Raw genomic sequence first — 26847 nt, 5'->3', positions numbered from 1 at the left:
TGGTTTTACGGGGCTGTCCACTCCCAGGCTGAACAGTGAACCTCGGAGGTAACTTCACCACTGAGCTAAAAGGGTGTCTGGGGGCCATCCTCTAGAGGTTTCTCCAGTCTCGTTTAGGCCAGTAAGGATGATATATAGTTTTAATTAGCCACTGAAGTGCATTGATGTTTGGAAAGTTGAGATTGTAAGTATCCTAAAAAGCTAGAACGTGCCCATTTTCATATCCAAAAAACTCTTCGAATCACAATAATCTGATTTTGTTAACAATATATATGATTTATGACATTGCTAGAAGATGAAACTCATAAATTCCACATATTTAAAATTGGTTTTAAAAAACAAAGTTTCCTTGTAGCATTTCTGGATAGTAAGTAGCTACTGTTTAGTGGATTCATTTGACTCTTCCTAAAATTGTGGATTCATTTGACTCTTCCTAAAATTGTCTATCTATTGGTCCCTTATAGTAAAATAATTTTGAAGAGCTGGTATATAGAAGTTAGGGTTAACTCTTCGCCCAGTCACTCTGAGGCTCCCAACTGATATGTTAATTCCAGACGACTTTACAAGTTCTAGGTTACCATAGCCCCGTCTTATTGCTCAGTGGCTTTATTACTTCTGTTTTGTCTGTTTAGGGATAGCTGTTGAGGTTTTGAGACTTACTCTGCTTATTAATATTTACGTGTTTGATTCATTCCCTCCCCACGAGCTCTACCCAAGGTAGAATAAAAGTAGGAAAATTAAGTCTTGCTTGGCCCATCATATGTGTGTTTGTGTTTGAATTCAAGGAAATACTCCTTAATTTTACAATCTGTGAATAAAAATATTTAACATTTATTAATATTTTAGAGGATGCCATGGTATGTTTAACAAAATTTGTAAATTGGTTTCTGTCTTACAGAGAGGCTTATTGGGTTATTTAATTTTTGTTCCTTTAGGAATCTATACGATGGTTAGAAGATGAAAAAGCTCTGCTAGAGATGACTGAAGAAGTAGACTATGATGTAGATTCATATGCTACACAACTTGAAGCTATTCTTGAGCAAAAAATAGACATTTTAACTGAGCTACGGGGTAATTCTTTTTTCATTTTAGTGTTTGAAATCTGCTTGGTATTTGTATGTGTATCAGTGGACAATTTCATATTGCAGGAGGGCTTCTGAAAGATAAAACAGGAATTAGGGGTGGGAGTATCCTAATATTGAAAGAAATGTCCATTTTACAGTTTAATAAAACTGACAGTTTCCCTTTGGACACAAGTGTACATATTTTACACACATATGCAGCCTACATACATTCCAAAAGGAATTGAAATAAACTAAATTTGAACTGTAAAATGTGCTAAAAAGAACAGAAGCCTGTGGAAAGATAAATAATAGACATTTCCAGGAGCCTGTAGTGAAACTGTTGGTCTAGTTGAGCATTGCATTTAATTGTGTTTCCAGACAACAAAGACCAAAAGGAAACATACTGAGTTATTGCTGTGAAATAAGACTTGCCTTGATAAGACCCATAAAGTTGTATATTGTATTGCACGTAATGCAGTACTTACTCCCATGTTCTCTTCTTTTTCCAAGATAAAGTGAAATCTTTTCGTGCAGCTCTACAAGAAGAAGAACAGGCCAGCAAGCAAATCAACCCGAAGAGACCCCGTGCCCTTTAAATCTGCATTGCTGCTAAAGGATCCCAGAACCCTCACTACTTTAATAACATACAGTGGTTCCGCTGTAAGAGCCATTTGAATGTTTGAAATTTTAAGTGTCTGTGGAAAATGTTTTGTCCTTCGCCTGAATGACATTTCAGTTTTGTGAAACACTCCTTTGCCTACAAAATGCTTCTAGTTCAGGAGGCACAACCAAGAATTGGGATTGGTGAAGCATTTTGTTGCATTTACGCAAAAAGTGATTTACTTTGGAGATCCTTGCCAATTTCTATATAATGAAGTGAGATTGTGGACTTTGATCCACAGGTAGTAGGGGGAAGCCACAGCATTTCCTTTTAACTCTGTTCAATTTTTGTAGCAAGACTGAGCGGTTTTAAATCCTTTGCGTGCATGCATACCTCATCAGTGATTGTATATACCTTGCCCACTCCTAGAGACAGCTGTGCTCACCTTTTCCTGCTTCGTGCCTTGACTAAGGCTTTTGACCCTAAATTTCTGAAGCACAGCCAAGATAAATTACATTCCTTATTTGTCATTGTAAATTACCTCTGTTGTGTGTACATTTTTACTGTATTTGAGACATTTTTTGTGTGTGACTAGTTAAATTTTGCAGGATGTGCCATATCATTGAACGGAACTAAAGTCTGTGACAGTGGACATAGCTGCTGGACCATTCCATCTTTTATGTAAAGAAACCTGGAATTATGAAATTTAAAACCATATAACGTGATTATAATTTTCTTAGCATTTTCTTTGTAAAGAACTAAAATATAAACTAGTTGGTGTAAAATAAAAAGTAATGAAATTCTGAGAAGAGTTTTATCTTAGGATAATACATACATATGCAGTGTGTGTTCCAGTGTGGTATTAACAAGACTAATAGTGCAATTTGATCCCTACCAAAATCATTACTCGAGTCACAGTGTCCATTAGCACCCAAAAATGTACCCTTTTGTTAAAGGAAATTGGCTTCTGCTGCATGAACATTCACATGTACATTAAAAATAGTCCATAATAGAACTGTTAGTTTAAGCAAAGTATAGACAGTACCTGACAACCTTAAAAAAGAATTTAAGCTAAAAAAAAGTTGACTTTGCCTTAAAAGGCACATCTAACCCAAGCTCCATCTAGTTCCTAATGTGTGATGTTTCACCATTATTTGGTGAGAATCACCAAATTCTCACCAGTAGATTGCTGTAGGGTACGCGACTTTTTAAATGGCAGCACTTATTTTTACAGATTGCTACTCCAGGGAAGAAAAACCGGCCACTTCTCATGTAAATATTTTGTTAAAAGATTTCTATTTCTCTCTAGGAGTTTTCCCTCAGTTCCCAGGATAGAGTCCAAGAGTAGATTAACAAAAGAAAGAGAAAAAGCTCCCAAGGATATATTTCAGTTTACTCTAGGGAACTGTTGGCTCATTCTTGATGGGCCCAAAGGGAAGCTATGAATAGAGAGTCACATGAGCCAGATTCTCTACTTCACTGTTCATAGAACTCAGAGGGTCGTTGTGGGAAATCCTAACACCACAATGAAAAGCTCCTTCTCTGTAAACATGAAATCTAAAACAAATGTAGATTTTCACAATATGCTTATTAATAAATCTATGGAATGACTTTTAGAGATAATTTACTTCAATACAGTCATTTGTTTTGGAAGGGACTCGGGTTTTCTTGCAGCTGTAACATGTTCTATTTGTGTTTATTTCAACAAGATGAGAACAAATGGAGAACTGTTATTGACCTTGCAAAGGCTGTTAAAAAGGTAGTTTTAGGGACTAACCAACCTCCAAAGGGCAGTAAAGAGAAGTTGTTCATTGTAAAAGCACAACAGATTAGCTTTAATTTATTATTTGCATTAGGTGGGTGCTATCTTTGGAAGGTCTTCTCTGATAGACATATATGCTACCTTTATTATGACTGACTTCATTCTGGTTCAGGAGTCAAAATATCTTTAAAAAATTGGTACCAGGAGATCTTGAAGGTGTAATATAATCCAGTGCTTCAGTTTTACAGGTACGGAAGGGAAGGAATTACCTAAGAAAGCCAAATGAAATTTTAAATTAAAACCTTGCTATTTGGGGTCATATAGAGACGGTACAAGTGAACTTTGTCAAATAAGTAATTCTGTAAGGTTAAAAAAAGTCCAGCACTCTAAGTATACTTACTATTCATGTAACAAAAGTGGCTTAATGCAGCTATTATTTAAAGTAACTTTTGTTGTTGTTGTTGTTTAGTACTTTGTCAGACTCAAATGCTGATATCCCTCTGTTAATAAATAATTAAGAACATGCATTATTTTAATTATGTAGGAATAGTTGATACATGACATTAAAACCAGGTGTCAAAAAAAATCTGTTTAGGCAAACAACTTATCTTCCCTTCTGGGTTTACTCAGCATACTTTTGCTAAATTAATTTGGTAATTTTCCTTCTATCAAGTTAGATATAAATAAAATCAAATTATCAATGAAGATATTTTTATTAATTTTACTATATAAATAATCAGATACTATAATTCTTTATTAAATGACATTAATAGCACTTAGTATTATACTGATGATTTAAACATAATGTGTTTAAAGACCTGTTTATGGCATGTATTGATATTACCAGTTTTAAAACTAAGCATCAGATAAATTGTGGGGGGGGAACCTGGAAAGTTTAATTCTCTGGAAGTTATATAAATACTGGGAGCCTACAGTTTTGGGAAAATTGCTGTTTTTCATAATTTTTTTTTTTTTTAAAGAACAGATTTTTTGATTTATAAAACCCTTTGAAATTTTGTTATAACTCTCTCCCCAAGGAAAAACATACAACTTTATAGTTAATTTTATTCTAATTGAGCTTTATTTTACAGGTAAAAGGAATGATGGCCAGAAATAATATGCCTGGTACTGCACCATGGCAGTGCAGATCAGGCTTACACAGAACTCTGATGTAGTCTGATGCTACAGGAAAGCTAAAGGTGTGAGCAAGGGTAATTAATAGAAACTGTATAGAATAAACCAGAAGAAGACAAGCAGAGAAAACATTCTAAGAAACAAAGGAGCCCTGATGGCCTAGTGGTTAAGAAACAATTGTTTTACTGTACATGTGAAGAAATGGTATGGGAAAGATGTGACTAGTTAAGCTTATTTTAATTTTTTTTCTACTTGAAGGACAGCCCAAAAAGGTCCTCACAGTAATATATAAGATAGTAAATAGGAGAGTAACATCTTTATACAATAAACTGTTTGTTAGAAATGGTAAGTGTAAAGCTGTGTGTGTCTGCAGCTCTTAAGCTTGATTATTATGTATGCCTTGGACCCTGCCATATATATTAAAAACAAACCAAAACAAAATACAACAAAAAACTCTGGGCACTTAGAACTGACTTACTACCTTAAAAATTCAGAATAATAAATGGTGACAACTATAGTATTACATCAAAAAGTAGTCAAGCAAATATTGTCCCAGTGGTATAAAACAGTTCGTATATTCTCAGTCTGTTAAAAATATATAAATTCCAGTTTTCTTGACCTTGAAAAATTCTGCTTTCCAGATACCTAAGAAAAATGGATACCTTCTGCATTGAATCCATGTAGCAATCTGAAAAAAAGAAACCGAAATAAGATGGTATTAAAAGGCTAATATGCAGCACATAACATTGTATAGTTCCTGTACCATGAATTCTAAAACATGAATACATCAACCCATGAAGCCTACCCTCTCCTAAGTCACTAAAGAAACCTTATTCTGCAAATAAATATACAACATATATACTGATTAAAATCACCTATGTTGGTGCCTCTTTTGTCATAGTCCATACATCTGAAGTTATAATGAATTTGACTCAAATTAGACTTCTTTGTCCCAGGCGTGGCACTCTTTCCACTTCACCATGGTAACTGAACAAAAAGCTGTTAGAATTTAGAGGCAAAAGCCAGATGAATAACTAATATACCCATTCTTCCTTTCTGAACTCACTACCGTTAAAGTTCAGATTAAATACTTAAACATTGCTTGTCTCTGTGGCTACCTATATACGTATCGGATTCTAATTGGCAAACTGCACGTGCTCAGTAACAAGGAAATTTGGTGAGAACGAAGGGTAACATTAAATATTTTCTATTTAGACCGGAGATTATTTATAGGTTGGCTCATAGGAACAGGTCAGATGGGTTATAATACCTGAAAAAGTACTTAGGAATAATGTTCAACTCGTAGGCTTAACATCTAATAAAGACTCAGTAGTACTGCTAGCCTCCCAATAAAATAGAATATATAGCACATTTGTCTTCGTTATATAGAATCCTTTCCAGCTTAGAAAAGTCACACCAATGACTTTATAATGATCTACCCTCAATTTTATTCAGCCTCTAGAATGTGGAAGCTTTAAAAGTGAATGAGCTGAAGGTAAGAACTTGATTTATTATAGGAATTAAAAGTGTTCATGTTTTAGAACAGTTGAGTGCAAGTTAATGATTACCTGGGTTATTTAAGCCTGCTTTCACAGACTTACTTGCTTAATTCAAGAAAAACAAATTTTGGTCTAAATCGCTCAGATGATTATCGCACCCTTTTTTTACCCTAGATGTGTAGAACTTGCCTCAGTTACAAAACAGCTAGATTATATATTACTAAATGGATTACCAGGTATGACTGTAAATGCCATTACTTCATGTTTAAGATCTATTTAACAATAGCTATTTCCAACTAAGAAAAGACTCAGATCTAATTACAGCTAAGGAAATTGTCATTATCATTTCTACCTTAAAAGCTACTTTGAAAAGACAAGCTGTTAAGATTGTCTGTGAATGAATGGGGCTGGGGAGAAGAGGGGAGGACACAAACATACCACACAAAGGCTATCTTCTGGCTCTGACTGTTCTTTAAAAAAAATGCTCATTCTGCTGCAGCTAACTAGCTTCATCTTCTACACCAAATACTATTCCATGCCATGGAAGTGCTATGCAATAACTCTCCCAGGTAGCACCTTATACTACTTAAAAGCCTTTAAATCTCTTCATCTGAAGGTGTCATGATAAAGAAATGTAAACACTTAGGAAAAGAGAAATGTAATTACCTAATGAAGTCATCTATGTCCATGGAACGGGCCCGTTTGTCACTAAAACCTGTGTTGGTTAGGATTTGCTGTATTTTATCTGCTATGCTGAAATCGTCTGGTATTATCTATCAATATAAGATCACAATAAATGAACAACGTATCTTTACTGAAGTCACCCTGACTCTTTTTTTTTTTTTTTAGCACAGTAAGTCACAAAATAGTTACCTTTAATCTATTAATGACAATTTGGAAACCCTGATGGTGCACATAAGAGTTGGATCTCTAATTAGTTACCTGATTTAAGCTTTACCACATACGAAAATACTCAGAAGACCTTGAATGAGCTAATCAGGAATACTGCCCTCTTTCTTCTTTAAAATGCCAAAATAGTTACTAGTTTCAGGCTTCATAACAAAATAATTAAAGCTGTAAACTAAACTTTAAAGCACCTGTTAATTCCTTTCAAAATAACTCATTTTTCTGCCACAAATTTCACCTTCCAACTAATTCTGCTCAAAGTGAATGACTTCTCCAACCCTCGAGAATATTAAATATACTTAATTCACATTTTTCATCCAAAGATTTTTCTTAATCCAGTTTAATATTTTCCTACTTAGGCAGATGTTTAATGACTGCCCATAAAAGGGAAAATGGGATAGCAAAGTGGTACATTAAACCATATAGGATCTGAGTCATAAAAAAATACAATGTGCTAAATTAAACTGAAAAAGCTAAAAAGTTAGTGAACACCACATACTTCTTATATACGGATATATATGTGTGTGCACTTGCGCACAAAAAATGTGTAAAGAACGTGCTGCACAGATAATGTCTAAGTAAGAAAAAGGCATGAAGCTCACAACAAGAAAGCTGCTCTTCAGCCTACTTTAAACATTTCAATTTCTGGGTATAAAAAAAGTTAAACAGCAAATATCCACTGCCATCCCGTCAACTCTGAATCATGGTGACCCTGATTACAGACTAGACCTGCTCCATAGGGTCTTCTTGGCAGTAATCTCTGTGGAAGCCAGGCCTTCTGAGGAGCCACTGGGTGGGTTTGAACCACCAACCTTATAGGCTAGTAGTGAGCACAAGCCATTTGTGCCACTTGCGGACCTTCTACAAATCAAATGTTTAAATTTGTAATTGCTATGTGAGCAAAAAACTAGAGCCAAGAATGGATGGTCACAATTCAGAGGACAGGAAATAGGGACACAATTATTTTAAGCCCTGAGCAAGCTACATAGACCTAAAGCTTTGAGAAAGTTATGACTAAACTGAATCTAATTCTCAACTAAAAACTATCAGTTAAAAAGGAGAGGGCAGAATAACAAAAGTTGTTCAGATCTGTTCTACAGACTATATAGCAGCACTGATCTATCAGAATTCCAGTTAGAGTTATATATTGTCTTTCAAGCATACTACGGAATATTTGAGAAATGTGCAAATTATATAAGAACCTTGTAATGACAGACTGAAAAGAATAAAGACAGGGACGTTTAAAAGAACAAATCATTGAAACTACAGAAACATTTTCTACTTACAGTATTATGGACTGAACAGTGAATTCTGTAGTTTTTTTCCAGCAGCTGTTGCACAGCACTTGACCTATCACATAAAGAAGTGATATCACTATTATCCCAAAATTGATATTACAGATAAATTTCCTTTCAGTTTACTATGCTCCATATTGTGAAATTAAGAAAAGGTATTTAATCTTTAAATTTATGAAGCAACCACAAATATTTAAAAAGTAAAGTCATAATAAACATCTTTAAAGTCTTAGAGCCTGGACTCTACAACAAAACATCTCAAAAAAAGATCCTGAAACCCTTTAAAAATACGGCTCTTGGTTCTCCTTTTTTGCCCTTGGACCCCAAATTGATATGTTACCTTTTTCCAGTTAATAATGGCATGAATCCTTCACAAGTGTGGAAGGGGCCCATCAACACCCAGTTTTACCAAGGAGAAACTAAGCAGGTATGTGACAGTTTCTGTGGTTTTGTTTTTTTTTTTCTTCTGTTTTACCAAAAAAAAAAAAAAACCTGCCTCCCAAAACTATGAACTTTATTCATTAAATTCTTCTGCCACCCAAAGTACCAGGTTAGTTAAAGAGAGAAAAATGTGTCTGGAAATAATTAAGTTTTGTGCTTAAGGCTCAGGAAACGGATCAAATTCTAGCACTTGGCAGTTTCTGGAGTAATGGTCTCTTTCTGGAGTAGTGGTCTCTCATACATTATACATGAGAAAAATACTTACTTAAATGCAGCAGACAGTGTCTTGTTTTTCCTAACAAAGGTGATTCTCACTAGGCCATCCCATTCCTAAAACAGATGATGGGTATTTTCTTATAAAATATCAAATTTCGTGTCTATACCTGCTAGGTGTCATCTTTCAATATATAAAACTGGAGGGAACCTTCTAGAGTGATGAAAACGTTCTCTGTCTTGATCTGGCTGGCACACATACGCAAAAGCAAGATGTGTACTTCAGAGTTTTGTTACTTTCCTATACTTCACTGAATGTATTTTATCTTCAATTTAAAAAAGTTCCACATGTGAACAAAGAAAAACATGGCATTTATTTAAACCTGAGTATTTTCAAAAGGAGCCCTGGTGATGCAATGGTTAAAATGCTCAGATGCTAACCGAAAGGTTGATGGTTCGAACCCACCAGTGGCTCCATGGAAGAAATGACCCGGTGATCTGCTCCCGTAAAGATTATAACCTAGAAAACCCTATGGGGTGGTTCTACTGTCCTATGGGTCACTATGGTCGGAATCGACTAGATGGCAACAGTTTTGGTTTGGTGTACCATTTTCAAAATCAACGTGATTCAAAGCAGACATGATTTAAGATACAGCCTGTACAACTCACATCAAGCACTCCATTTACCACAAGTCATGTTTTTATCCAACATGACTGTACTAAGGTTTTACATCAAGTGGTTTGGCATTTTCTCTTTTAAAATGGCAAAAACAAAAATTTTGAATTCAAAGTGTTACCTACAATATTATTCTAACATACTACTTTCATTTTATCTTGTATTCCAAAGTCACATTCAAATAGATTTGTTTTCCATAGGTATAATATTGAGTGAAATGCAGTGGCATTCTAATATTTTTGCCCATTGCAAGCATTTCCACTGCTTTTTGTGGTCTTTACAACTATCTTGCTTCAAATTATTCTACCTACTCCATCATAAGGATGTACTGTAATTAATATTCTCTTATTTTTGAAAATTTAGGTAGATTCGATATTTATCTGTTGCTATAGATACACATTTTCCAGCCTGTACTTTTTTTCCCTTTATTGAATGAGCTGGTATTTTAACCTCACCTGAAAATTGATAGGTGGTGGTGGATTCTTAGGTTCTATTCTTACAACACTGGATTCTACCTTGGGTGGTGGTCTGAAGTTATTCTTTCCGACCTATGAATCAAAAAATATTTAAGCAGTCCTTAAAGACAAAATTAAGTTAGTAATCAAAGATGATGTCCTCAGACGAGGCACGGCAAGATGCTCAAGGATGAGATAAGCTAGATTATTTCGATAATAAAAATCACTTACTTTCATTAGATGGTCTACACGTGCTAACAGCTGTGTATTAATAGAGAGTCTGCAGTATAACTTATCTCCAGGTTTTGCAACCAGTCGGAGAGCAAATTCTCTTTGAAACATAAGTATAGCACATCTGAAAATAAAGTAGAAGGGAATAGGAAAATAGTCACTTCCAACTGATAAATTTTCTTGGGAGAGAAACAGCAAAGCAATTATCTGTGGTTAATGATAATTAGTTCAGCTGGTTAGAATATAGGACAACACTTTCAGCCTTAGCTTTAGCTATTAGCACAAAATGAAGTCAGCTGGCTTTGTTTTTATAATGGCTGCACTCCTAACCACAAGGAAGCCAGCAAATATAAGCCCTCAATGATCAGATGAGAACATACTTCAGATCACCACTTCTGGGGAAACAAAACCAAAACACACAATATTGACTCAGCAGAATCATATTCATGGGGTAGCAAACACCCTTCTAAAAGAGCTGAGACTGGAGAAGCAGGTTGTGACATTCAGTGTCCCCAATTTAACAGATAAAGGAATGTGGACTATTTATTCGGTAGGCAATGGAGAGGCTTTTTGAAGGCTCTTGAACAGGAGAAGACAATCTTCAAAGGTGGACTTTGACTTTCCTAATTTTCTGACAAAGACCCACACTAAGAAATACTTTTGACATTGCATTCCAGGCCACTAATACCTGTGTGTAAGTAAATGCAGTTATATAACTAAAAAATTTCATGAAACAATAATCACATGGACCACATGCAATGCCCTCTGTTCTATCTAATTTTAAAAAAAAGAGATGATCATGACTCACTAAGTTGCTTTCATGACCACAAAGCGGTTTTTAGTCCCTGGGCGGTGCAAACAGTTAAGCACTTGACTACTAGCCAAAAGGTTGGCGGTTCGAACCTACCCAGAAGCGCTTCGGAAGACAGGCCTGGTGATCTGCTTCTAAAAGATCACAGCCTTGAAAACTCCATGGAGCAGTTCTACTCTGCACACATGGGGTCACCGTGAGTCTGAATCGACTCGATGGCAACTAACAACCATAGCAAGGGGATTTGACTTGCAGTTTGGAAACTACCGGCATAGACTGTACTAGAGACCAGTTAGGAGGCCACTGTAATTGTCTAGACAAAGATAATAAAAAGCCTGACCTAGGATTAGAAAATAATGGAAAGCTGTCTAGCCTCAGAAACAGCAATTAGACAACATCTCCCCAAATAACCGTTAATGAAAGGAAGGGAGAAAAAAAGAGGGAGACAAAGGAAGAAGGGAGGAAAGAAGGAAGGGAATGAGGGATGAAAGGAAAGGAAGACAGACCTTCACACAAACTATTTTCTACAAAACAAATTCTCCAGTAGTCTTTCAACTGAATGGACTTTCATCATTGGTTATCTGTATTCATGGCCCAAACTGTCAGTCTTTCTAAGATTTGGCAATAACGTTGGTCTCTGGTCACATACCTGAAGAAAGGTCGGTGCAGCAACAGCTTGAAGACAAAAGGAGAAGAGATCTGTAAGAGAATTAACTAGTTATCTCCATGAAAGACACACCAGAGAAACATTAAGTAGACTGTTCCTGACAATTTGAGGACGTACCTGATACGGCAAGTTTGCCACACAAGCATCAAAGAATGGTAAATCTGTTTTCAACACATCACCCACCATAACTTGAAGTTTGCTGGCCAGAGATCTGATAATAAAAAAAAAGAAATTAAAAATATATATTGTTTCAACATCTCATAACATGGAGGAATATGGAAGGCATTATGCTGAGTGAAATTAGTCACAAAAGGACAAATACTGTATAAGACCACTATTATAAGAACTCAAGGTTTTAACACAGAAAACATTATTTGATGGTTACAAGGGTGGGGAGGGAGGGAAAGGAGTATTCACTAACTAGATAGTAGACAAGAATTAGGTGAAGGGAAAGACAGCACACACTACAGGGGAAGTCAGCACAACTGACTAAACCAACAACTAAGAAGTTTCCTGAATACAACCAAACACTTTGAGGGACAGAGTAGCAGGGGCAGGGGCAGGGGTCTGGGGACCATGGTTTCAGGGGACATCTAGGTCAACTGGCATAACAAAGTTTATTAAGAAAATGTTCTGCATCCCACTTTGGTGAGTGGTGTCTGGGGTCTTAAAAGCTAGTGAGCAGCCATCTAAGATGCATGAATTGGTCCCAACCCACCTGGAGCAAAGGAGAATGAAGAACACCAAAGACACAAGGAAAATATTAGCCCAAAAGACAGAAAGGGCTGCATGAACCAGAGACATTCCATCAGCCTGAGACCACAAGAACTAGATGGTACTACCACCAATGACCGCCCTGACAGGGAACACAACAAAGAGTCCCTGATAGAGCAGGAGAACAGTAGGGTGCAGAACTCAAATTCTAGTAAAAAGACCAGACTTAATGGTCTGACTGCGACTGGAAGGACCCCGGAAGATATGGCCCCCAGACTCTCTGTTAGCCCAAAACTAAAATCATTCCTGAAGCCAACTCTTTAGACAAAAATTAGACTGGACTATGAGATATAAAATGCTACTCATGAAGAGTGTGCTTCTGTAAACCTTCACCTGAAGTACAATTAAAAAAAAAAAAATTACAATTAAGAAAAAAAAAAAAAAAAGAGTGTGCTTCTTAGCTCAGGTAGAGACTAAATGGGCAGCTCCTGTCTGCAGGCGAGATGAGAAGGCAGAAAGGGACAGCAACTGGTTGAATGGACACGGGAAATCCAGGGTGGAAAGGAGTGTGCTGTCACAGCATAGGGAGAGCAACTGTGGTCACATAACAGAGTATAAATTTTTGTATGAGAAACCTGAACTGTAAACTTAAAGCACAATTTTTAAAAAAAAGAGTAATAAAAATATATATATTGTTTCAAGAGATTGAAATGTACTTTGATTCTATTGTGTGTACTCACGTGCCCTGAACTCTTTTGTGAAGTTCAGCTACTAGCCTTGGGTCAAGTTCACAGGCAACTACCTGAAATAAAAAAGTTTCTTTAAAATGGCAAATGTTGAGTTACATATTTTTACAGCAATTTAAAAAAAAAAATTTATTTAAATATACTATAGAATACAAATCTTTTCTTGTTATCCCAATAACTCTCACATGACTTAAACTTCTTTTCCCAATTCTACCATCAATATTCTTTCAATTCTACTCTACTCTCCTAGTTCAAACAAACAAAAAAAACACCCAAAAAAGTAGACAACCAGATTGTTAGAATTCTACCCAAATAATCAACAGAATGATCACGTTTTATCTGGCTCCATGCTTTGTAACTGAACAGATGATGGAAAAACTGCTACAGAACACCTGTGCAGTCAAGTTTTCTTACACTGAAGCATAGAAAGCAAATGTCAACTGCTCTTAGAATCACTTCTCTCATGTACTAAAGTCTACACTATATACCATAAATAACGTCTCAAGTAAATGAAAAGTGATATGAAATAGATGACACTGTAATTTTATTATAACACTGGCTGAGGTTTCACTGATTTCCAGGAAGGCCATGTCTACAGTTAGATATATGTGCTGCTTATCCTGTTCACCTCCAAGATTCATTCTGTACTTTTCTGTCCTGGATTGTGCAGTGATGCAATCCAGCTCCTTAGGCCTTTGACCTCCAGTTGGGATTAGCCAAGGTCTAATGCCTGCCCCGTACCCTGCAGAAGTTCTGGCAGTGGATGCATTCTGTTATGAGTGGCCCCTCTTCAATGGCTCCTGCTCTCACTAGCCTCTGGTAACAAAGTTTCCTCACTTTCCTCCTTCAGGCATTTGGGTGGTAACTGTTTGCTTCGGTTGCTTTTAGTAACCCTTGGCTTTTACTAACCCTTACTGGTTCCCCAAACCCACACTGGTTAGCGCTTCAAAGTGTGCTGCCTGCTTCCACCAGGGGGCATAACACTGGACAATGGTTCCATTTAATTGGAAGCTGGGTCAACCAAGAGGCAAAGAAGGTACCAGCAGCACCCAGGTGGTGCCCTAATTTCAGAGGCCTGAGCTCCAGCTCTGCAGGTCTCCTCCTCTGAGGTTCTGGATTCTGATAACTATCTGAGGTTCTGGATTCCAATAACTACAGTCTCCTCCTGTCTTGGTTATCTAGTGCTGCTATAACAGAAATACCACAAGTGGATGGCTTTAATAAACAGAATTTTATTTTCTCACAGTTTAGGAGACTAGAAGTCTGAATTCAGGGCGCAAGCTCCTGGGGAAGGCTTTCTCTCTCTGTTGGTTCTGGGGAAAGATCCTTATCATCAATCTTCCCCTGATCTAGGAGCTTCTCAGCACAGGGACCCTGGGTCCAAAGGACACACTTTGGTCCTGGTGTTTGTTTCTTGGTGGCATGAGGTCCCTTCCTCTCTGCTCACTTCTGTCTCTTTTATGTCTTATAAGATAAAAGGTGATGCAGGCCACACCCCAGGGAAACTCCCCTTACATCTGATCTGGGCTGTGACTAGAGTAAGGATGTTGCATCCCACTTTAATCCTCTTTAACATAACGTAATCTTGCCTCATTAACCCCAGGAAGAGATTAGAATTTAAAACACATAGGAAAATTACATCACAAAATAGAGAACAACCACACAATACATGGCCTAGCCAAGTTGACACACATTTTTGGAGGACACACTTCAATCCATAACCTCCCTTTATTCTCCCAGACCTAGAGATGGTAGCAGCTCTTTGCAATTATTATTCAGGGTTCATGTTTTGTTTTTTAAGTCCTCTAACAACCATATAATCAGTTCTCTATATTAAATTCCCTGTGTTGAAATACCTAATATGGTTTCTCATTTCCTGACTAGTATATCCCATTTTTTCTAAAATAGTTTCTAGCAAAGATCAAGAGTTACTATTAAGATAATTACATTAAAACACCTTTACATTTGTAAACTAGCTGAGCTTGCTAGTCATTTCTGACACCAAAACGTTAAATTTCCATTTTACCTTTTTTGCCTTTTCTAACAACTTTATAGTCATGTTGCCGGTTCCAGGTCCAACTTCCAGGACCACATCAGTTGGTCTTAAGGCAGCCTACAAGCAAGCACAACATTAGCTCTTCCGGCACATCTGAACACAGTTTAATTTATACCTGAACATCTTTGCTCAATTGGACCAATAAGCAACATCATATAAACGGAGAAAATATTGAAGCTGTCAAGGATTTCATTTTACCTGGATCCACAATCAACACCCATGGAAGCAGCAGTCAAGAAATCAAAAGACACATTATATTTCACAAATCTGCTGCAAAAGACCTCTTTGAAGTGTCAAAAAGCAAACACCTCACTTTGAGGACTAAGGTGAGCCTGACCCAAGCCATGGTATTTTCAGTCGCCTCATATGTATATGAAAGCTCGACAATGAGTAAGAAAGACAAAAGAAGAATTGACGCCTTTGAACTATGGCGTTGGCGAAGTATACTGAATATACCATGGACTGCCAGAAGAATGAATAAATCTGTCTTGGAAGAACTACAGCCAGAATTTTCCTTAGAAGCAAGGATGGCAAGACCTCGTCTCACATACTTTGGACATGTTATCAGGGGGGCCCAGTCCCTGGAGAAGGACCTCATGCCTGGTAAGGTTGAGGGTCAGCAAAAAAGAGGGAGACCCTCAAGGAGATGGACTGACACAGTGGCTCCAACAATGGCCTCAAACGTAGCAACAACTGTGAGGATGGTGCAGGACCGGGCAGTGTTTCGTTCTGTTGTACACCGGGTCGCTATAACTCAACTGACTTGACGACACCTAACAACAACATCTTTGCTCATAAGCCCTCTGGAAATCTTTGTCTGCATTTTTAGGAGGTTTCTTCATGATATTTGTGTTTCACAAAATTACCTCATAAATTATTAGGTGTAAGTGGAAATCTAACACGTCTCCTCCACTTTAGGAGAACAGCAGTTCTTTCTGGGATTGTCATTCTACTTTCTACCTTGGAAGTGACTCCAACAGCATTTTCTCATTGACTCTGTACATATCACACAAGTTCAAATGGGAAAGGACTGCATATGATTACCTTGCCTGAGAATCGGAGTACTGGACCAGAAATTCCCAATTCTCAACCCACGTATGAATTTCAGGGGATGCAGGAATACCCAGAAATTGTACAGAAAACTGGTATATGTACACAGCTGCAATATTCTGGGTCCACAGCTTTCATCAGGAAATGCTCAAGAATCCATGAGTAAAAAAGGTTAAAAAGCAAGGCCAACCTTCATTTTGCAAATGATACTAAGTTAGAATGAGATCACTGAACTATGTAATGCTCTTTCTATAGCTTCAGGATGCTTCCCTATTAACATAAACTTTGTAACCACAAAAGTAATTTGCACCACTTAAATTTCACATCGTAGCACCCAGTCATCCATAACAAAAAGAAGTCACCAATGACCCACATAGAAGGCATATTCCAAATAATTATATGTGGCACTGGATTGTAGCACATAAGCTTTTCTGGGGAACAGGCTTCCTAAAGAGCAAACAGAAACCGACAGTGACAGCTAGTGCCTAGAACAAGTATTACGAGTAAAAGAATAACAACCTGTAATTGAACAAGTACAAAGGTCCTGCTAACGAACTGGATAATCTACAGAAAGACAAAGAATTTGGGGACAGAAGAAGCCCATACCTACAGGTTGAAGCACATCATGCAGAAGACAACACGTGAATCTGAGACAATTCTTCACTGATTCAACAAATATTTACAGAGCAGTTATAGCAGGCATGGTCTCTGCGCTTAAGTATTTCTTAGAACAAAATCGCTAACTCAACTCTCTTTCCTCTTTCACACCCACCTTATCGATAATGCTGTTAACAACGAGAGGATTTTTCAGAATGTGTTGCCCAATCCCCGTGTTGAACATAAGTCCTGGAAAAAAACACAAAATAGCTTTAATTTCCCAACCTGATTAGACAGTAGACAGTCCCGGAGAAGAAAGCAGAATGGGATGAGTTGTCTGCGCCAACCCGAGACACCAAACGTCAATCTTGGAGCTGGGACTGACATACTGCTTTAAGTCCATCCCTTCTGCGCGAAAGGCCAAAGGCGGCCTGCAGAGCCTGCCACCCGCGTTCCGGGAGCCCCAGACTTCCGCGCTCACGGGAGCGCCGGCTCCACCAGGCCTTGCGGCCCTGGCTCAGGTTTCCGTGTGGTCCGCCCCGCGGGAAGACCCGACCCAACCCCAGGCTCCCTCCCGGCTGCCCGTACCTCCGGCGCTCTTCACCTCCCGGCGCTGTTCCTGCCGCTCGCGGCGCCGGCCGATCGCCCCCGACTTGACTTTCGGCATCTCTGCTGGGCGCAGGCTCACAGAACTGAGAAGTTCAGAAGGACCAAAGCCGGCAACCAGAGTCACTGCACCACATGGTACTCCCCGCAACCTGCCCCCCGCACCACTGTCTGCCACGAGGGGGAGAGGCGAGCGGCCGCTGGGAGGTGCGTCCTGGGCTCTGCCCCCAGGCAAGGGGGCGGACCTTGGAGCCCAATGGATGCCGGAAATTGTAGTCACGAGCTGGAGGAAAGTGTACATTCACCGATTCTGGCAGTTTGGATTGGCTGTCTAGTTTAGAGCCAGGGGCTGGGTTTCTCGTCCCTAACGCCGCCGGGGCTAGTTAAGTATCGTAGATGCTGGTGTAGGGTCCAGGTTGTGGAGCTTTAAATGCTTTGCGATTAGGCTCGAGACTGCTTTATCAGGCCGGGTTCTAGGGATCGCTGGAATTAAAAAAAAGTTATTTTCCCTTTTGTCACGTCCCTAGCTCCTGTTTCGCCGCAGGTCCCAAAAAAACCCAGTGGGGTGGAAAACCCAAGATCTTGGGACGAGGAGCTTGCGCCTTTGGGGCGCGTTTTGGAAAGGAACTCTGAGAATAGAATTAGCTTCTTGTATCACTAGGGCTACTGGTTGCTTTACTTCCTTTAGTGCCACGTCATTCATTCCCTAAACATTTACTGAGTTCCAGGTGTGTATTAGACACTGCTAGGTGCTGGGGATTCAGAGTTAAATAAGAAAATGCCCTCCTCAAAGTTCCGTTGAGACAGACCAAAAAAAGTGCAAAACGCTGTAAACGTAATAGTAGGTATGTGTCGGGTATTGTTACAGGACATTGTACCCGACTGTAAGCTCCAGGAACGCAAAGTCCACATCTGTTTTGACCGTCAGTATAATAACTTTTAGTTTTTAATTTTTCTGGTGTACCCTATTGCCTTAAAGAAGCAGTTCCTTCCTGTCATTACTAAAGCTGACTCTTTCCTGTGCTATTAATTGCGTGCAGTCTCAAGCCTTGGTTTTACTCTGTCCTCTCTTTGTTGTAATTCTAACTCAGGAAAAACTCAACCCTAGCAGCATCTTTAACTACCAATTTCATTCCATTAGTCATTAATTTATTCTGCAGAGTCAACTGTGCCAAGCACTGTGTCAAATACTGGGAATAAAAAGTTGAACATAAAATAATCCCTGCTTTTAAAGAACTTCCTGTCAAGAGAGGGAGACATACAAATAATTACTACAATAGCTACCATTGGCTGAGCAATTATGTGCCAGGTACCTTAGGTACATTATCTCATTTAACCGTTTCAAACATTCTCTGAGATAGGTTTTATTATACCCATTTTACAGTTGAGGAAACTGAAGGACAAAAATGTTTACTACTTTGCTCAAGATCACACAGTAAAAGACAACTGTGTCTTGAAACTAGGTTTGTATGCCAAAGACTGTGTGCTTTAAAAAAGGTATAATCACAGAACTATGGCTAATATTTGAGGAAATGTGGAACATTTTCAAAATATAATGATTAAGCCAAATCTTAAAGGACAATAACAGCCAGGGGAAGGTTGGGACTGCAGAAGGAACAGCAGTCACAAAGCCAAGATATGCAGAAGATTAAGGAAGAAAAACAAACTTGTAGCTGAGTTGTAAATAGATAAGGTAAATAAGGACTTACTGTGAAGGTCTAAAGTGTTATGCTTTGTTATGGGCAATGGTGGTCACATGTGGATCAAAACAACCATTTTACCCACTCTCCAGGCTGGGAGAATTACTGTAGGTTACACAACATTGCAGATTGGAGCCCCTAGATATTCATGAGCTCCAGATTTAGCTGAGTTCTGAACCCTGCCAGCCAGCTCTTCTTGAATCCCTCTAACCTTCCTCTCCCATTCTCCACAAGGGATCTTCAAACCTTCTTACTTCTCAAGCCCCCTACCCTACCACCTCCCCAGCTCCTTCTCAGTAGAAGACCTTGCCTTTTGCTTCACAGAAGAAATGCAAGATTGCCTAGGGGAAACTTTCACCTTCCTGAGTCACTGTTCTAGATGCTATTCTACACACTGGGGATATAGCAGTGAGCAAAACAAAGTAGAGTGGGGAGAAACAGACAATACATCAGGTAGTGATAAGGGTAAAGAAGAAAAATAAAGCGGAGGAGATAGAGATTGACAGGGTGAGTGGGAGGAGCTATTTTATGTAACAAGGTCTGGGAAGGCACCTTTGATGGGAGTGATATGGTCAAAGACCTGAGGGCATAAAGGAGGTGTCTCACATCACTTCTGCTCGCACTCTAGCGTTTTACCACAATGAGTGACTGACGGAAAGCATGAAGGAGTTGTGGATGCAAGTACAGGGGTATAATTAAAAATAATAATAATAAACCAAACCTGTTGCCATCGAGTCGATTCCAACTCATAGCAACCTACAGGACACAGTAGAATTGCCCCCATAGGGTTTCCAAGGAGCAGCTGGTGCATTTGAGCTGTCAACCTTTTGGTTAGCAACCAAGCTCTTAACCACTGCGCCAGCAGGGCTCCCAATAGGAGGAAAGAGGGGTGCAGTTTTTGGTAGGGAAATTTATATGAACAGAAGCCAGGGAAAGCTTGCGGGGGGTGGGGGGGTGGGGGAGGGTAATGATGATTCAGCATTAAACTGTAGGTGAATCTATGTCCTGACTAGAATTGGTTCATTCTTTCCGTAGTCCGGGGCACTGGACTCCATACTCCTTAGAGAGTAAATAGGGCAGACAATAAGAATAGAGACCAAATAATTTGCTTTAGGAGTAAAATAACAAGACCCTCCCGGAAGAAGCCACGTTTTAAGTCCTATAAAACTAAATGACTAGGGTGAGTATGCATGTTTACAAGTCTATATTGGGATTTCTCTAAGACTAAATCTTGAACCATCTGCATCAGGAATGAAGGTATGAAATGAAAAATCAGATTCCTAAGCCCCATCGTGAACATTCTGGATCATAATCTCTGGGATTGGGACCTGGCATACCCCCAGTGGTGCAGTGGTTAAGAGTCAGGCTGCTAACCAAAAGGTTGGAAGTTCAAATCCACATTGGAAACCCTATGGGGCAGTTCTACTATGTCCTATAGGGTTGCTATGAGTCAGAATCGACTTGATGGCAATGGGTTTGGTTTATACACATTTTGACAAGACTTCCAGGCATTCTGATGCATCAGTGAGACAGGCAGCCTCAAAGCTCAGCCCTTCTAGAAGATATCTGCTCTGACTTGTTTTCCTACACCTAGCAGAATAGGCCATATATTCTTCTGAAATTGTCCTTGACAGGATAACCACAGAATGGCCATAGCTGGACCCAACTGGTTTTAGCAGGTTTTCAAAGCCATCTTGGCACTTTAAGTGACGTATTAGCTCATTAGATGTGGAACCAGGGATATCAATGCTGATGTCAGATGGATCCTGGATGAAAGCACAGAATACCAGAAAGATGTTTACCTGTGTTTCATTGACTATGCAAAGGCATTCGACTGTGTGAATCATAATAAATTATGGATAACATTGCGAAGAATGGGAATTCCAGAACACTTAATTGTGCTCATGAGGATTCTGTACATAGATCAAGAGGCAGTTGTTCGAACAGAACAAGGGGATACTGTGTGGTTTAAAGTCAGGAAAGGTGTGTGTCAGAGTTATATCCTTTCACCCTACCTTTTCAATCTATATGCTATGCAAATAATCTCAGGAACTGGACTATATGAAGAGGAAGGTGGCATCAGGATTGAAGGAAGACTCATTAACAACCTTCAATATGTAGATGACACAACCTTGCTTCCTGAAAGTGAAGAGGACTTGAAGCCCTTACTGATGAAGATCAAAGACCACAGCCTTCAGTATGGATTACACCGCAATGTAAAGAAAACAAAAATCCTCACAACTGGACCAGTAAGCAACATCATGATAAACAGAGAAAAGACTGAAGTTGTCAAGGATTTCATTTTACTTGGATCCACAATCAACACCCATGGAAGCAGCAGTCAAGAAATCAAAAGACGCATTGCATTGGGCAAATCTGTTGCAAAAGACCTCTTTAAAGTGTTGAAAAGCAAAGATGTCACTTGAAGACTAAGGTGTGCCTGACCCAAGCCATGGTGTTTTCAATTACCTCATATGCACGTGAAAGCTGGACAATGAATAAGGAAGATCAAAGAAGAATTGATGCCTTTGAATTATGGTGTTGGTGAAGAACATCGAATATACCGTGGACTGCCAGAAGAACAAACATATCTGTCTTGGAAGAAGTACAACCAGAATGCTCCTTAGAAGCAAGGATGGGGAGATGACGTCTTACTTACTTTGGACATGTTGTCAGGAGGGATCAGTCCCTGGAGAAGGACATCATGGTTGCCAAAGTAGAGGGCCAGCGAAAAACAGGAAGACCCTCAATAAGATGGGTTGACACAGTGGCTGCAACAATACTCAAGCATAACAAGAATTGTGAGGATGGCACAGGACCGGGCAGTGTTTTGTTTTGTGGTACATAGGGTCACTATGAGTCAGAGCCGACTCAAGGGCACCTAACAACAACAAAACATTAGCTCATTAAGTGCAAAATACATACAAGCACCCTACCTCTAGGTAGAGACTTAACATGCTAACGTAGGAAAACTGACCTTTTTCACTATCCCAAGGAATCAAACCCTTGTCTAAAGAAAATGCAGTCATCCCCAAGCTCTGGACGCCTTCTTGAAGACCGATCCTGAATATTCACGATAAATTTACATTTCCTTGTCTGCTCTCTGTAAAAGCCCGCCTCCCCAAGCTGCCTGTGAGCAGCCTCGACTGTCCCTTTCTTTGTGCAACAACTTTCTAATCTCCCACCTTGGCCTCTTGTTTATTGGCTATAAGGAGTCACGCCAAGCAAAACCTGGAGTTTCCACTGGCAACATCAGTATAGGGAAGCTGGTATAGTAACTGAGATCTCTTATTATTCTCGTTGAATTTCCTCCATTTTTTTCTGTTACTATCAAAGCAGCATTCCAGAAATGAAACAAGGTTGAGTGCAGCATAGCTCCACAAGTCCTAGGGAATTGTGTGTTGTTGGGATATGAGCTGCATTAAAGAAATGAGCATTGAAAATTTATGTTGGAATATATTATATTTGAGTTGTTTCTGAAACCATGAATGGCTTTGTAATTATGACAAATAATTTTCTGGTACTCTGATTTATATTTGTATTCTTTTTAATTAAAAATAATTATTTTTAACTTTGGGTATGCCAATCAATTCATTGCCATTTTTATAGATTTTGTTGTTGATAAAATATATTGTAAATTGAAAAAGAATTATAATAGCATTTGCTTTAATAGAACAGGGTTATTAAAATTCACAGCATGCTTGAAATGATAACATTTTAAATGTGCCCAGGAGTGTATTAAAGCACAAAAATAAAATTTTGTGAGCATCTTGTATAAAATAGTTCCTTACAGATGTTTAATGTATTCAAAAGTTATAAAAACATTAAGAAGGTCTAAATTTCACACTTTTAACACTAATTCATTAACATTGAACGACTGCGTTCCTATGATTAAGGGATATAATCCAGCTGGACAAGATAAAATGAAATCAAACCGAAATCTAATTACTATCAAGCTGTTGGATTTGTTTAGAACAATTCAACATTATTGTTATTGTGACAATATCCAAATCTAAATGCTAAAATGATGTGCTGCTTTACAAAGCAGGACAATTTCAAAGAGTACCTGAAGACTTGATTTCTAGTATTCTGTCTAAATGTTAACAGAAAAATGTAATGAAATTGGGCTGGGAAAAATAATGTATTTTGAATATCATAAGCAACATTCTTCTATAAACATGTTCTAATTTTTTTCCGCTCATCATAAATAGTATCTTAAACTGGTGTAATTAATTAAGAAGGCGATAGCCTCTGTGTAATACCAGCGTGAGTCTAAGCATTGTCAGTGAATATTAATGATAACTCAGTATCCCAAAAGCATGTCAGATACATGTTTTCATATCATTAACATAAAATAATATATATCATGTTTCAAAATGAAACTTTTTGAAACTTTACAAACATAGCAAAACAAAAAATGTATTATGGTACTGAAAATTCTAAAATAGACCCTAATTTTATATTGTATTTTACAGTTTTCAAAGTGCTTTCAACACAATTTGATTTTCAGTGAAACCCTGTGAAGTTGGTAGGGCAAATATGATTACCCTATTTTACAGCTGAGAAAATTGAGTCTCATAAAAAACCCATTGCTGTCGAGTCAATTTTGACTCATAGCAATCCTATAGGACTGAGTAGAGATGCCCCACAGGGTTTCCAAGGCTGTAATCTTTCTCCTGCAGAGTGGTTGCCTACCTTTCGGTTAGCAGCCAAGCACTTAACCACTGCACCACCAGGACTCCTTACAATTGAGTCTCATAGAGATTAAAAATACTTGCTCAAGTCCTACAAGTAGTAGAGGTGGGTGTGGAACACCACACCCTTGCCACAACAGGACACCGTCTTGCCTCTTATGGGCTCTGTTGGTCTCCATTTCCAGTCACATCAGTCAAACACCCTCCTCACTGGTGGATGGGCAAGGAAACAAAACATACCAGCTGAGTCCTCCTAAATACAGTTTTAATTAATTTTACCTTTTAATGTCAATATAATGTAAAATACAGTAGATTCTAAAATATAGTTAAAAAAATTAAGTCTTTGATTATCATGAATTTAAGAATCAGATATATCCAAAGTAAAAATTAATGACAGAGATGTAGTACATAAAGCTAATATTTTTGTCCTTCTGTATGTCTCCTGGGCTCCAAAGATAAGACTACTACATTGAAAACAAAGTAACATCAACAACAACAAAACATGAAAAAACTTAACTAAGAAAAAAAAACTAGAAAATACAGAAAGTAGAAAGAAGGTGAAAAAATTACCTATAATCTCACTACCCAGTGATAACTTTGATGGACATTTTGGCATACCCTGTTTTCTTCTAGTATTTTAGCAACACGTTTTTATGTAGTTGAGATCATACTGTATATACAACTCACTTAAATGAATAATGTATTTTCTAAGGATCAGCACAAAGCTGGTTCCTATGTGGCAGAGGTTAAAGATGTCCCAAATGTCCATCTTTTCCAAATTGCCGTACCACTCCATCATATCTAATATCAGCTATTCCTCCTCCCCTCAGTACTCTCCCTCCCATCTTTGTGTTCCATAATTTGCTACAACGTCTCACAGAACTCATGAACGGTATTAAGGAAATGCCTTATGCAGTTGTGGAGGCTGGCAAGTCCCAAGTCCGTGGATTAGGCATAGGCTTCTCCTACCTCATGTGGCCACAGGGACCGACAAACCCAAACTGGCAGGTCAGATGATAGGTGGCTGGCCCACAGGACTGAGGAAGCTGGTGAATCCCAGAATTGGCAGGTTAGACGGCAGGCTGCTGCTCAAGTCCCAAGAACCAGAGGTCAAACAATGACGAGTGGAATGTAAGATCCAGATGGAGAGAGAGAGAGAGAGAACCCCGCCAGAGCACCCACATATATACATTGGATGTAGGCCACACCCCACGGAAAGGTGTGACTTGAGTAAGGGTGGGACGTGAATCATGCCCTCCTGCAAGACTGTGACTTGAGATACGCCCCACACTATTCCTGCCTCATTAACATATACAGGTTAGTATTCACAACACATAAAATGAAGGAAAATTACATCAGATCACAAAATGGAGGACAGTCACACAATACTGGAAATCATGGCCTAGCCAAGCTGACACACATCACCAACCACCACACCTTGTTGGGGTTCCATACACCTTATTTGCGTGGTCCTACCCAATCATTGTGTGGGAGTCACAAAGACTATGGCTAGAAGGGCCATATTAAATAATCCGTTGCACCACACGGTACTTTTTTTCCCCATAAAATACAATAACACAAAAAGCATTTCTCTACGTTATTTTACACTCTCGGAAACCCTGGTGGCGTAGTGGTTAAGTGCTACGGCTGCTAACCAAACGGTCAGCAGTTTGAATCCACCAGGCACTCCGTGGAAAATCCATGGGGCAGTTCTACTCTGTCCTATATGGTCGCTATGAGTCAGACTCAACTGGACGGCAACCGGTTTTTTTTTTTTTTGATAACCAATATTGGAAGCAGCTGCAGAAGATTTCCTCTTGTGAATGCAAAGTTTACTAAATCATTTAGTACAAGTGTGAATACTTTACTTTTATTATTTGGATTATTTTCCTAGCATAGATTTCCAAGAATAGAATTATTTGGTCACGCTTTATGGACATTTTAGTGTTTGCACACATTTTGACAATTTTTTTTCCTAAATGAGTTGAACCAATTTCCATTCTCACCAGCAGAATATGAAAAATGCCCACTTCCCCTTACATTTGCTAGTGCAGGTAATCTTATATTCTCTTTACCATCCAGAGATAGTTTTATTATTTTTATTTGATTATTAAGTAATACTTTAGCATTGAAAAAATTTAGATAATACCAAAAAGTTTTAGACAATGAAACTCCCACCCAGAGTTCACTTCCATTAACATAATGGTGTATACGTTTTAAGACTTTTGGGGTATATAAAATTCTTCTAACGTTCTGTTTCTGACTTAAAATATAATGGACATCTTTTAATATTAATGAATATACAGCTACATCACCATTTTTAAAGGTAGCTAGTATTCCATTGTATGAACATGTAATTTATATACCCAACTCTTAATGAAAGCCAATTATATTCTTTAAATTCTTTTTTGTATTATAAGTAAAACTGAATCTACTACAAATTATATGACCAAGGGCAAATTGCTAAGGTTCTTTAAGACATATTTTCCTAATGTGGTGCGTTATAAGCATTTAATGACTTAATGATTCTGTAGGTCACTAAGCTACATTATCACACAGAGTAGTCCAAAGGGTCATGGTGGTGCAAGAGTTAAGAGCTTGGCTGCTAATGGAAACATCGGTGGTTAGAACCTACCCAGCAGCTCCATGGTAGAAACACCTGGTGATCTCCTCCCATAAAGTTTACAGACTAGAAAACTCTAGAGGGAAGTTCTACTCTGTTACATGGGATCACTGACAGTTAAAATCGATTCTACAGTACCCGATGACAACACAGTGGCCCCAAACTCAATTTTACACAAGTTACAATGATAGATTTTTTTCTTTTTTTTTTTTTTAGTATTTTATTGTACTTCAGGTGAAGGCTTACAGAACAGATAGTTTCTCATGTAACAGTAACACACATGCTGTTTTATGACATTGGTTAACA

At 38.4% G+C, this 26847-nt stretch overlaps 2 protein-coding genes across 9 annotated transcripts in view; one reads left to right on the top strand and one right to left on the bottom strand.

Annotated features, from left to right (window-relative positions):
• KIF2A (kinesin family member 2A) overlaps window positions 1–5048 on the top strand; it is an 80025-nt gene extending 74977 nt beyond the window's left edge. For 5 of the 8 annotated variants that reach the window (XM_023729620.1, XM_023729616.1, XM_023729618.1 and 2 more), the window contains 2 exons: window positions 936–1071; window positions 1575–2471. In XM_023729620.1, the coding sequence (XP_023585388.1) occupies window positions 936–1071; window positions 1575–1660 (222 nt within the window). In that variant the 3' untranslated portion in view covers window positions 1661–2471. Of the gene's footprint in view, window positions 1–935; window positions 1072–1574 lie in introns of all 8 variants that reach the window. The other 3 variants (XM_004374558.1, XM_004374557.1, XM_004374556.2) reach the window with 2 other exon arrangements.
• Window positions 5049–5092: 44 nt separating this feature from the next.
• DIMT1 (DIM1 rRNA methyltransferase and ribosome maturation factor) lies at window positions 5093–18058 on the bottom strand. Its single transcript, XM_004374555.2, has 12 exons — window positions 17507–18058; window positions 17094–17167; window positions 15242–15328; window positions 13210–13271; window positions 11873–11966; window positions 11738–11787; window positions 10278–10401; window positions 10047–10139; window positions 8968–9032; window positions 8253–8316; window positions 6727–6833; window positions 5093–5249 (listed from the first exon to the last, which is right to left on the bottom strand). Exons 1-12 carry the CDS (start codon window positions 17823–17825, stop codon window positions 5207–5209), a joined length of 1182 nt encoding a protein of 393 aa, XP_004374612.2. The 5' UTR covers window positions 17826–18058; the 3' UTR covers window positions 5093–5206.
• Window positions 18059–26847: the final 8789 nt, after the last annotated feature.

Source organism: Trichechus manatus, unplaced genomic scaffold (assembly GCF_000243295.1).
Source record: "Trichechus manatus latirostris isolate Lorelei unplaced genomic scaffold, TriManLat1.0 scaffold00029, whole genome shotgun sequence".
Taxonomy (NCBI): Eukaryota; Metazoa; Chordata; class Mammalia; order Sirenia; family Trichechidae; genus Trichechus; species Trichechus manatus.
The sequence above is the reverse complement of the archived record's forward strand: the minus strand, read 5'-3'. Positions and strand labels throughout refer to the sequence as shown.

Coding starts and splice junctions, on each gene's coding strand:
- DIMT1 (XM_004374555.2), bottom strand. CDS start 17,825: ATGTACACTTTCCTCCAGCTCGTGACTACAATTTCCGGCATCCATTGG. Junction 13,272..15,241: donor TGTTAGAAAAGGCAAAAAAG/GTAAAATGGAAA, acceptor TTTTTATTTCAG/GTAGTTGCCTGTGAACTTGA. Junction 9,033..10,046: donor CACCACCTATCAATTTTCAG/GTGAGGTTAAAA, acceptor CATCTGTTTTAG/GAATGGGATGGCCTAGTGAG.